Source organism: Hydractinia symbiolongicarpus, chromosome 11 (genome assembly GCF_029227915.1).
Source record: "Hydractinia symbiolongicarpus strain clone_291-10 chromosome 11, HSymV2.1, whole genome shotgun sequence".
Lineage (NCBI taxonomy): Eukaryota > Metazoa > Cnidaria > Hydrozoa > Anthoathecata > Hydractiniidae > Hydractinia > Hydractinia symbiolongicarpus.
In genome coordinates, this window is record NC_079885.1 from 7,420,500 (window position 1) to 7,433,541 (window position 13,042).

A 13,042-nucleotide genomic window follows, 5' to 3' on the forward strand; every position below is an offset into this window, starting at 1 on the left:
AAAGGAGAACAATTGTAACATTGCAGTGCAAACACCAGTCAAGGGGCGCGACCTGACATCAGTGTTACTGGCTTTTGGATTTTTTGTATGGATTTTCGACCTAATCGCTAATTGGATATCAGTAAATGCTTCAAAAGAAAGGAAGATAAAAGGAGAAGAAGTTATAAAGAACGAGTTATAACTGTGAAAAACGATTCGTTTACGCCAATGGTATTCGTGACGAATGGTGAAATTGGTCGAGAAGGGATGCGGTTTTACAAACTTCTTTCCGAAATGGTAGCAGAAAAGAAGGACATAACAGTTGCAAGCAAGCACCCTCGTCCCCAGGGTTTCTAGCCTTCTTGATGAGAGATGATGTCTTTTTCATATCAAAAAAGACAAAAAACCCTGGGGACGAGGGTGGCAAGCAACAAATTTTATAAGAACTAAGAAGATTTCGCTTTTGTTAGTTAGATAAACTTTATTGTGTGTACGGGGTTCCAGAAAATAAACATTTTTTTAATGATAAAGAATATAATGCTATCTCGGATATTTGTTTGATTAGTTCTCCTTTATTTATTAACTTAGGACAAACTTATTTTACGTCATGTCGAATTTTAATATATTTTTGTAGCCTTCCACGTAAAAATGTCTGTTTATTGGTGTCATATTTTGTAAATTAAAATTTGATGGCAAAAGAAAAAACAGAAAATAAAAAAGAAGCTCTGAGAACGACATCGGTTTCCTTCACTTCTTAAAGGGAAACTAAGGTCAAAAAAAAATGTTGTTAAAAAAAAAATTAAGAACGTTGTATAACATCTAAATAAAACTATTGAAAAAAAATTAACTCTTAATTTTCATTATTTAGGCTGTTTTAGCCCATTAAAGTTCTAAGGTTTTCTGAAATTAACCGTGTACTCCATTCACGGTTCCTCGTGAACCATACAGAATTATGACGTATGAGCCGCGAGACTCAAAATCACTTAGTCATGGATAGCAGCGAAGAAAGTAGTTGTGCTAGTGAACATAGTATTTGCAAAGGGTGTTATGATAACGAACCTGAATATACTGAAAGTCAGTTGAAAAACATTTGTTCATCAAAAACTGCGAATGATATTTCAGACGACGACGAAGATGAGGATTTAGACTCAAGCAGAGAAGAAAACTTACATTGGTGTAAGTGTAAAAAATGTGATATACACGAGTTAATGACTGTTGAAGAATGCAAGTGTTGTTTGGAGTTTACAACTTTACTGGGAGAAAAGCTGGAAGAGAATACATGTATTACCTTGCATAAAGATTTTAATATTCTTTGTATTTTGCACCGTATTAGAGACAGTAAGCATTAGACATCGCAGATATCAAAATAATTTCAAGGATATAAAATCTTTTCAAAACAAGTAAGCTTATTATTCTACCTTTCAAAACAAATATAAAATATTACTTCATATGCGAAAAAAAAAATGCGTTCTTTATCTACATAAAAGTTCGTTTACTGAATGTGAGTCAAAGAATATTTAAAAATATATATACAACATTTTGTAAGGCCTAGGTTCCACAACAACAAAACATATTATATTCTTTTTAGACAACTACGCTTTCAGCATACAGACAATATACGGCTTGGGTGCATTACTATGAAACACTGGGAAAAGGATGTAGAGTTGTTATACCGGCATGCGTTGTGAAAAAAATTCGTGAAAGTTTCCCAGAAAAAGATGGAAAATATACAGGATTCAAAGCTTTTGTAGATTTGTAAAATCTGTAATTTAATACGGTAGTGCCATCCGTGTTAATAAATTCGTAAGTTTTGTGTTTAAAAATAGTTGGAACTGCTCCACAAAGTAGCTCTTTCCGTTTCGATGGTATCCCCGTTAGACGTCCTTTTAAATCATCTTTAATGCAGTCAGGATGGAAGTGGTCTTCACATACAACTTTATTTTTCCCAAATGGAAATGTTTCTACATTCAATCCAGTACCAATATTATGCAACCATTGTGCTGCGCGAAGTTTCTCAGTTGTATTCACTGGCTTTGGGATCATGAAAAAACTTTTTTAAGCAGTTACTCTCCCAGTGGTTTGCGAACATCCATATGCCAGGCAACTTGGCATTTTGAGTAGTAAAGACAAAATGTACAATTATAGTTAAGAAGTAAAATTCATCTTTTATGTCTTCATACATCAAATCAGGCGAACCTTATAGTATGGTTTCACTTACTCACTCGCGGATCATACGTCATTGCTCTCCATCGTAGAGTTTTTTTATGTACTCTAACGGAGATGTAAATAATAACCTTTTTACTCTAAAATCCTCATAAAAATACATTTTTTTTGAAAAAAAATTTAAGGTATCTTTTTTAAATAGTATAATAAACGTTTTTATGAAAAAAAAAATTTTGACCTTAGTTTCCCTTTAAGTTACCGGATCCACCGGTGTGTGTGGTCTTTAGTTGGCCAACATCAGCGGTCGTTTTAGAACTGAGACAAGCAGTCTTCTTAGAATTGTATAGAGTCTTTCTTTAAATTTTCAACACTCTCAAATTAAACAACATTACCTAATAACAGTCTCTCTTGTGACTATGTTTTGATCAATTAAACAAAGTTTTGAGATCATTTTGTACTTGATCTCTATCACTTCTGTTTTTTCACTTTGGAAAATAACTTTGTGTTATGAAATTTGAGAACATGACTGATTACGTCCTCATCTATATCGTTAATGTTAAGTATAAAAAGAACAGGTCCCAAAACAGATTCATGTGGTACACCACTAAGCACTGGTAACCAAGCTGATTTTGTACCAGGAATAACTTCTTGTGTATGTCGAAACGAAAAAACCTAGGGACGAGGTTGCGTTGAAGTGTTCGTGCGCCTAGATAAAAATAGCAACATTACGTATTTTTGCTGACATAAGTAAACTTATTGACTCGCTGAAAGTGCCGTTTCATAAAAAATCCCTATGTTAAAAACTGAATCATAACGATGCAGAATATCAAGACAGTCCAGGGAAGTGAAGTGAAGAGCCGCAATATTTCACCAGCGTAAAGTTAACGAAACTTCGGTTTAGTTATTCGTATATTATATCAAAGAAATAGAATGGAAGGTAAATTTTTCTTCTTAACGCTTATTTAACGTATTTATGTTAGATAGGTAGCTAGCTAGCTTTATTTCCGAGGAATGATGATAGCTACCCTGACAATTTTTCCCAGAAAGGACCACAATTAAAGTTCTAGCTAATAGACTGTTTAAAGCTCCTATTTGAGTTATGGAAAATTCCTGTGTAACTAGAAAACGACTGTATAACATATTTTTGATGCAGTGGCCTGTGAGGACCTGTTTTGTAAGTAAAAAAAGCAGGAAGTGAACATGAGGGTGCCAATAATAAGAAGCCTTATACGCCGCAAAAAGTGCGGGGCGTTTTCTGGTTAGTTCGGAAAAAGATTCAAGTATTCGCCCAAAAAAACCGCATAGGTCAGATCAATGCCCAGAAAAAAAAGGTACTAATATGATTAAAAAAAAATAAATGAAAAAAAAGTACTTGCTATGTGATAGTGAAGTTCTTAAAAGAACTGTTTTTGATGGTTTTTGATAAAGTATATGTAAACTTTATTAACTCCTTTCCCTTCAAGCGCCTTCTTCCCAACTATTGTACGCATGGTTCGTTACAAGGAATTGCATTTCGGGAATGTTCTGGGCGAGTTCGCGAAAGTGTGGGCGATTTCAGGGGACAACCGCCAATTTTATTCGAAAAGTCACCCGAACTCACGTATATATGCTGGCGTACACGGCTTATCAGCACCCTCTTAGTGAGACAACTGCGCAAATTAGACTTTGATGCCAAATTAGGATAGTAGCTTAGTTAGGACATTTTTTGTAGACTATTTAGGAAAGTATTCTCAATTTGGGACATTTGTTATTTTCTCTCATGATTGAGGGCGTTATAGTCATTTGTGTCCTGAAAGTAAGGTCAGTCAGAAAATAAAAACTCATAAATTCATATATCCATGTTACTGAACTGATAGTTAATAACTTGTATGCCTCATTCAATTTGAGCTTGCCACTTTTAACACTTCCCACTTTTGGAACTTTATTCCAAAAGTGGCAAGTATTCAGGCATTTTCAGTGAGTCTGCCCCTTGAGCAGTCAGATGAAGGAAGTTAATTGTCCCAGATCTTGTTGATCAAAGCAGTGCACAACACAAGATTCCAGAAACTTCATCTGATCAAGTCCACAAATCCGCAAACAAAATATGTCTTCACCCTCGTCTCCCGAGCGTTTGATTTTTAAATATGGCAATCAAGCTCAGGATTGACAATAAAGAACAACAATGGGGTTCATAATAGTTAAACTATTTTTAATTCATGGATTTTTACAAACATTACAGGTGAGTTTTTTTAAAGAGAAAAAGAAAATAGGTGGAAGGTATATAATATAACCAAAAGTGTTTTGAAATTATGTAAAAACAACGATGGTGAGGAAAACAAGGTCTCCCACATTCTACAAATTATACTAGAATCTGCTTTACCTGCTGCACCAATCTATGCTGAATGATTACTGTAAATAAATTTTAGAAATAATAAACTTTTTATGTGGAAGCTCAAACACATGTGGGCGGTGGACAAGAAGCCATGATGCTATTTCTCTCAGCCTTAGTAGGACCCTTCTGGCACTCTCACTCAGAATGTTACAGCCAAGCCTGATAATAATTTTGAGTACTGGGATTAAGGAAATAACTAGAACATGAACATTTTTGTCACTTTAGTTCTTTGTTAAAAATTGCGATCTAAAAATAGGGTCGAATATTTGTGACGTCTGCCTTATCTTGACAATGACATCTAGTAATATCATCTTTTTTGTAGTTTAGTTGCTTGTTATTTTGATCATAATAACAGGGATTCTGACAATGAAATTTCACACACAGATCAAGGACACTCTTGTAAACATTTTTCATTTATGAAATAAGCTAGTATTTTGCTGTGTTAAATAGTAAGCAACTTTCTAATATTTTCCACATTTTTAGTGTTTTTTGGCAGTTAAGCTACCATTTTTAATTCTGTGATATCATAATTAATATTTTTTTTCTGGAAATGAAACTTCAATCTATTTGCTTTCAGAATATATATAGTTTTGATATATTTAGAGATCATTATGACCTGTTAGAAGGCATCTTTATATTGTTGATAATTTTCTTAAAATACATGGAATTCCCTGTAAAGGTGTAATGAATCACACACCTTAATAATTCCAGGAAAAAGTTAAAACAGAATTCTTTTACCCCTGTATACACTGCACAGGTACTACTGTTTTGGCGATCATATTAAACATTACAACGCTTTAACAACTCTGTTCATGAAAATCATTACTTAATAATGTTCCGTTATTGTCAAAGTTTTTTTTATTTTTTACTAAATTGCTAAATCAGATAGTTGGGGTGTACAAGATTAGACCAGAGTAAGCCATACCTTAGATTATTTAGATGCATCGTATCGTATTTACATGCTCAACTGGGTAACTGAGTTTTTTTAATTTTACGTCTTTTATGGGACAATTTCACGTCTGGAAATTGTTAAAAAATTAAAACTATAGTTAAAAATTTTCTTAATTTTTCTTAGAAAAATAAGAATAATAAAATTGAGGTTGAAATGTATTTTATTAATGCTTAAAAATAACTTATCAGAGATTGGTAATGTAAGAAACACTGCATATATTTCCAAAACATTTTTTTAGATACATTGTTTCAACTAAAAGTAAGTACGTTTTTTAACCTTTTTATTTTTCCCTAACTGTTAATAAAAACAAACAAAAAGTTTATAAAAAACTTGCGTTAAAGATTTAAGATTTAATGTTTTGTTTATTTGTTGTACACATGAGAAAAGAAACAGGTTGCATACATGATAAGGAATAAGGAATAAGAAATCACCAGTAGCTTATTACTATGAGAAAAAAATAAAGAAGTTAAATAAAGATGGAATAATAAAAACATAAAAAATCAACCTTGAACACCCAAGCATAAATCTAGCCCAAAGTTTAGTTTAACATATTTGAGCCTGTTGATAAACTTTTTTTACCGTTTTACAATTCCTGCAATTTTCTAACATCACAATTTTTCTCACTTTTAGTTTGCATCCAAACAGTTAGAACGAGCATCAAAGAAATGCGAAAAGGAACAAAAAGTACAACAAGCAAAAATAAAAAAGGTATTAAATGCTTGGTATAATAATTTGCATTTTTCTGCAACACACCCTAATAATTGCTTGGATTACAATTTGAATCTCGATACTTTCTTAGATCCCAAATGCAACTAACTAAAATATACATAAAACAAGGAAAAATTGCACACGTTATGATGTGAGTTGAAATTATAAACATTATGGACCTTTTGATTTACTATATATTTTTACGTTGTCAATACAGATCTTCTTTTCTGTGGGTTACAACAAATTTAATGATCGAAAGACAGCTGTAACCCACAAGTAAAAACATTTGGATCTCCGAAATACTATTAAAGTTGATGTGCTCTTAAATTTTATAAGATAAAACAGAAAAATAAAAAAAAATGTCACGCTATTGTTACTCAATGTCTGTCGTCTTTTTTGAGAGATTTTACTTATTTACCTACGGGAATTGGGTGCGCTGTTTGACTAAAAAGCCTCAACGACAGGCAGTACGGTATAACTTTTAACCTCATAGCAACCATAATGGTAGCTAGAAATACGAACAAATAAAATTGCCCAAGAATCGTTAAAACATAGCTAGCTACAAAGTTACACACTCACACAAAGTGAAAAAAAATTCTGTTTATTTGAATGTTTTCGTAAATGTATTTACTGGTGTTTACATATAGAATAGCTATCAGGTAGTAAATACAATATTAACTGTTTTTATCTACCTCTTCCGAGAAATATTACACTCGGTCAGGGTATCGACCTTGCAAGCTTGGTGTATACTTTAGACCTCTGTTAATATTTCTTTGTTTTCTAGATAGACAAAACAATTTATATTCTATTAAGGTCTACTTTATTTGTTTTGATTTAGCATGAACTAATACAGTTTTTCAGTCTCATATTGAAGTTTTATTCAATTTTACTCTCCGAATCAAGCCTGCAAAGTTGTTTTTTTTGGTTTTATTTTATATCTATTATCTTATGTTCTTATTGTGAGTATATTTGATTTATGCTTGTGAAATGTGGCTCAACCATTATAGTTTTAACTTTGGGCAGTCTTGTGCTAAAACTGTTTTTTTCAGTGAAGTTATTTTTTAATTTTATTTTAATTTTAGGCACTACAACAGAAGAATGTAGAGGGTGCGAAAATTTACGCTGAAAATGCGATTAGAAAGAAAAACGAGTCATTGAATTACTTACGAATGGCTTCCCGAGTTGATGCGGTTTCATCAAGAGTTCAGACTGGAGTGATGATGAAAGGGGTAAGAAAAACTAAAGTTGTATACATTAAGTTTGTTTTTTGTAAAAAATATTTTGTCTGTTTTATATGGCATAGAAAAAGTCAGTTTTATAATTTGCATTCACATTTTTTACACAGTATAAATGTTTCTTATAACTTTAATAGATTTTTTTTTGCCTATAACAAAAGCGCTGTCATTTCTTTTTTCAAGTTTCCTAATAATTATACGTGCTTCTTATCGTTCTGTATTCTTAAATCTACCACCCAAGTTTGCAAGATGTCCTTATATAAATAAAATTTGTTTTCATAGTTAGCTCAATGTCCATTTTCCAGTAAGCCGTAAAGATTAACGGTACGGCTGTAAATTTACGTAATATTTTTGTTTTATAGCTAACTAAAACGATGGGTACAGCCGTCAAAGGATTAGACAAAGCTCTAGCCTCAATGGATTTGGAGAAGGTATAGATGTCTTTTCTTTCTTTTTTTACCAGTAATGCACATCATTTTGGGAAAATTCAATGTTTCCCTTTTTTTTTTAGCTAAGCAGGATTTGATGCCCGATAAAAATTTCTGTGGGTTTGTGGTCGTCATACTATTTTTTTATATTTACATAGGTTTCTGCAATTATGGAGAAGTTCGAAAAACAAGCCGAACATATGGACGTTCATACTTCGGTATGTGTTCACTTATTATTACACCTTTTGTCTTTAACCAGTACCAAATATAAATGTGTTTATCGAGTTCTCTCTTGAGACTTTTAATTTAATTTGAATTGTGTTTATTTTGCAAAATAGGTCACCCATAAAAGATGTCTGCACTTTAGGGAAGTAGTCAAAATGAAGACAGAAGCCAATAAGGGGGGAGGGTGTTCAGCTGATAATTCTTGCAGGGGCTTGCGGTCAAAAATCGGTACAACCGTGCTGACGTTTTTCATGGAAACATTTAATTCATTTGATTTGCAGCTACAGTAGATGTCCGTTAATTCGAACACGCAAGGGACTAAATTATTTGTTCGAATTAACGAATGTTTGGATTATCGGAAGTTCAGAAAAAACAAGAATTTTATAAACGTTTAAAGGTTTTATGCTAATATAACTTTTTTACAACTTTACTACAACTTTTTTTAAAAATCTTTTAACGTTGTTTGCTTGGCGATGGGCAAGGCCTCCAAATTCCATGTAAACTTTATTTTATTGGAAATGCCAATTTATTTGATAAATTCAAAGAAATTTTGTCACCATTGATGCAATAAAAATGAATAAAAATGAAAACGTTTTTTTAATTTTCTCATAAGATTTTATTTATCAATACACAAATTTTCGAATTAACGAGCATAATGTAGCCTTGGGACTAAAAAATTGTTCGAATTAGCAAAATGTTCGAATTAGCGGAGTTCGAATTAAGCAGCTCAAAACATAAGACTTTATTAAACCAAACTCAAAGGACTTGGCAATTTGTTCGAAATAACGGAAAGTTCGAATTAAGCGGCATTCGAATTAACGGACGTCTACTGTATTTTGAAACTTGGAATATTAAGATATGTGGTTTAGTAATTCTAAGTTGGGTAACAGTTATAGAAGGCAAAATCTTTTTAAAATGCAATCAATAGATATACTTCGTGTTTAGGTTATGGAAGACACCATGGGAGCTGCAACTACTCTCACCACACCACAAAACCAGGTAAACTATCCGGACTTTATCCGGACTATATTAACTTGCTATTCTTAGCGTAGTTTTTCCTAATGTAGAATTTTTATGAATTCGGGATTTCCTAATTTTTAACTGTTTTACGAAATTGTGAGAATGAGTGTTAGTGTGGATGTAAGGGGTAAAAAGTGTTGTGGACGTAAATTTTGGCTAACAAACCTATAGTCTGTTTTATTACAAATCCTAAAATTTTAAAAAGATTTTAAATAGTGTATTGAGCCTTACAGACAATCCATTAAGATGTTTTTATTAAATTCCTGCCAAAAATGCTTGCAAAAAATACATAAATAATTTTTTTTTTTCGTCCTTTGGAATTACCAAAATTATTCTCTATTAGCCATGGTCATGTCAAAAACATTTTGCAAGATGTCACGTAACAAGGAGAATAAAGAAAACATAGAAAGAAAGACACAACCTTTTAATTAAACACCTTTATGATTCAACTGCTTCTTTCCGAGTTCCGTAACTCACATATAAACTAACTAACCGTAAAAAATTTAAAATAATCAAATTGACAAGTAGGATTCGTGAATTCCTCGCGAAAAATCCGCCGATAGCCAATTGGCAAAATTAATTTCGCGAGAAATATTAAAAAAAAAATAACTCGCGAAAAAAAATCCATGCAAGAATTTCTCTCATAAGGTGTATAATTCGTTTTTAGGTTCCTTAAGAATTAAATCGAAGCTTCAGTTTAGATAACCATTAATATTCGTCATTTTTAAAACAATCGTAAATTTTAAATTAAATGTGATATTTACTAGATCTTAAATTTCAAATGAGTATTATATTTCGGTCTTTTCTCACTTTTACTTTTCTTCTCATTCCCAACCTCCTTGCATAACGCCATACCGACTGCCATCGTTTGTTACCGCTACCGTATTTTTTCCAATAGCCGCCCTGGGCGTTATAAAAATTTTGATATTTTTAGACGGGCGTTTAAAAGAGAGTGTTTATTTACAAAATTTATATTTTTTGATACGTGAGATTTTTTATATATCCTCATTATTTAGGACATTTTCTTCTTTATCAAAGTCAATTAAATTGTCTTCAATATTGGTATCTTCAACGTCTCAGTTGGGTCAAAATCTATTAAACACCATCCTTTCATGACCTTAGGGGGCGGGCGTTTAATAGAAAAGGGCGTTTAAAAGAGAGGGTGCGTTTATTGGAGAAAATAAAGTAATCCCTTGTCTTCTTAGGTCGACTCATTAATACACCAGGTGGCCGAAGAAAACGGTCTTGAAGTCATGGACCAACTGGCTGAGTTACAGCCTGGTTCGTCCACACTTGAAGCACCTAAAGCTACTACGCAGGAGAGCAAAGATACTGAACTGGACCGAAGGTAAACAAGCTTAAAAGTTTCTTTTTCGAGATACTGATTTAAGTTTGGATAATAGAGAATTGTCCAGACAACGGCAGTCTTTTTTTTCATATCTAAAATATGCCCAAAAGTAAAATAGTCAATATTCCGCAGCATGCAAAATCGCACATGCGCAAACCACATGCGCATTTGCAAAAATATCTTAGTCGTACGTTCTAGCCGCCTGTGTTTAGAGTAATCCACGTTTGGACCTTTAGTTGTCGAGTGTACATCGAAATTTATTTTCTCTTAACATATTTTGATCAGGATTGTGCGAATAAACTATTGTTCTCGATGCATGATAAGCTCGTCATTATTATAATATGAAGAGGCTAATAAGAAGCAGATTGTTCTAGTTGTGGTCTTTTTACCTGTTATTTCGGCATTGATTTAGCGCAATGATAGGAACACCTTTAGCAATTCAAAAATTAGTTTCACCAAATAAGTTAGGAATTCTTTATTTCTCACTTATTATGTGTCTATTGAAGACCTTTTTGCGGTCTTATGTCATTTGAGTTATAATCTTGTTGTATTTGTACACGAAATTTATTTGTTTCATTTGTGCTTCTATAATGATATTGCAGTCTGAGTATCTAAGCTAAAAGTTTGAAAAAAGTGTAGTCATTTTGTTTTTTGGCCTTCAATGTCATATAAGGACCCTTTAATTTCAGACATTTTATCTGCCAATCATAAGATCTTCAAGACTCTCTATCTCACTTTATTTATTGTGTGCCTCAAAATAATTTGCCACTCCAGGGTAATCCCGCGCCCCTTTACCGTTGTTTTATAAGACACAAAAATCAGTTATTTTTATCCATTGTGATCATGGTGCCGTTTTAAGAGCTGACATTTAGCGCAAATTAAATAATTTAACCCTTTTCGGTGCGGTAAATTCGTGCATTTTCGAAAATATGTAATTCACAAATTTCGTTTTGTCGCATTTGATATTGTAGGAAATTTATGTCACTTCCAGAAAAATCCAATCTAGAGTGTATAATTTTTTAATATAGCTTTTTGAAAATGGTGACCAAGATGACAAGCACAGGTCATATTTTCTCATTTTTTGAAATTAAAGAAGAATTTTAGTACTTCTTGATATGGACAAGCCTTAAGTGTTCTTAAAATGTTCTAAAGTTTTGGACTTTTAAAGTCATATGTTCCTATATAGTTTGTGTTTTTAAAAAATGGTGTACATTTATTGTTTTTCTTTTTCAGGTTGGCTGCCCTAAGAAATTAACGGAAACTATTGACTAACAAACTCTTACTTCATTGTATAGTTTTATTACCAACTTGGAGCATTGGCGTTTTAAAAACATTAAAAAATTGTTCCGTTATTGCATGGCATAGATAATTGATTTGTGGGGTGCAGGATTATCGAGCATGATGTTGGCTTCAGCAAAAAAAGCATCACCACTGATTCATCTTTTTTTACTCAAAGAAATGTGAAGGTGGAGACTAAATATAGATAGATTCATGTAAAAATTATTTGTACTTTCATACAGCTAGCCCCCGCTCGCGATGAGTTATTTCTATGAAGTGTTCAATTTCCTACTTTTATATCCTTTACATCAATAACATGTAGTCATGGCAACAATTTTGTTGATTTTGCGATAATTATTTTATTGTTTGATTTCTATAGAAAACTATTTGTTGGTTACGTACAGACTAGTTAGGTAGTTAAGTGTAAAATTATTTTTTATAATTCGTTGTAATTATTACTGTGCTGTTCTCACCCTTAGACGCTTTTCTAGACACAACCATCGTGCATGATGTCCAATTTGTCCAATTTTCATAAAAACAAAAAAATATATAGAAATTCAAAAGCAAATATGTACTTATATATACGTCCAAATACGTCGATATTTTTTTAAACCTGCATATAAAATACCTGCGCGTCATCAAAGCAGTTTTTTTCTTTTGACAGCTTTCTGTGTTTTGAGTGGTGAGCTCTTCCGGCTCTAACATCTGCGTAGTGGAGGAAACATGTTTCTTTAGTCCAAATGTTCGCATGAAGGTATCGTTAGAACTTTAAATAATTACACCTTTTTATTTTATAAGAATCTAGTTTATAGGAACGTTGTTTAAGGCTTAAAAAATAAGAACATATTAAGAACATAAATACTCTAAATTTCCCATAAATTACAAGCCTTTTTCATTCTTACTAATATAATTTTTGCAATAATTCCAACCTCATCAAGTCTTCCACCATTACTGAAAATTCATCAAATTTTCACGATAATCTAATTTTAATGAAAACAAAAACGTATATTATATGAAGTTACTCTACACACATAATCTAAACACATTCGCTTGAAAATACCTCTGATGCCAGCTCAAGTATCTTTGTTGCCTGTCCGCAGATTCTAGAACTAAAAAAGCTTAACTACTCAAAATATAAACAAATCACCTCACGCACAGGCAACAACATCAGTGTTGTCTCTTCATGGTTTTTTTTTTGTCAAGTATCCAGTTTTTATACGTCCCCAAATCAATGTATTAAAATAATTCTTGCTAACCTGAAATAAAGAAATCTATTTTTGTTTTGCAAATCTCCCATCAGCACCCCCGTGCAATACGAGAATATGTAAAAAAACC

The 13,042-nt window shown here is 32.3% G+C and overlaps 2 protein-coding genes across 2 annotated transcripts; both read left to right on the forward strand.

The window, feature by feature from the left end:
* The first annotated feature begins 968 nt into the window (after window positions 1-968).
* On the forward strand, window positions 969-1,454 carry LOC130613391 (uncharacterized). Its single transcript, XM_057434743.1, has 2 exons — window positions 969-1,293; window positions 1,357-1,454. Coding segments are annotated over exons 1-2 (327 nt in total). The 3' UTR covers window positions 1,359-1,454.
* A 1,471-nt stretch (window positions 1,455-2,925) lies between these two features.
* LOC130614765 (charged multivesicular body protein 1a-like) lies at window positions 2,926-11,961 on the forward strand. Its single transcript, XM_057436213.1, has 9 exons — window positions 2,926-3,079; window positions 5,704-5,723; window positions 6,096-6,173; window positions 7,256-7,402; window positions 7,771-7,839; window positions 7,995-8,054; window positions 9,007-9,060; window positions 10,287-10,429; window positions 11,663-11,961. The coding sequence occupies exons 1-9, from the start codon at window positions 3,073-3,075 to the stop codon at window positions 11,682-11,684; spliced, it is 600 nt and encodes a 199-aa protein (XP_057292196.1). The 5' UTR covers window positions 2,926-3,072; the 3' UTR covers window positions 11,685-11,961.
* Window positions 11,962-13,042: the final 1,081 nt, after the last annotated feature.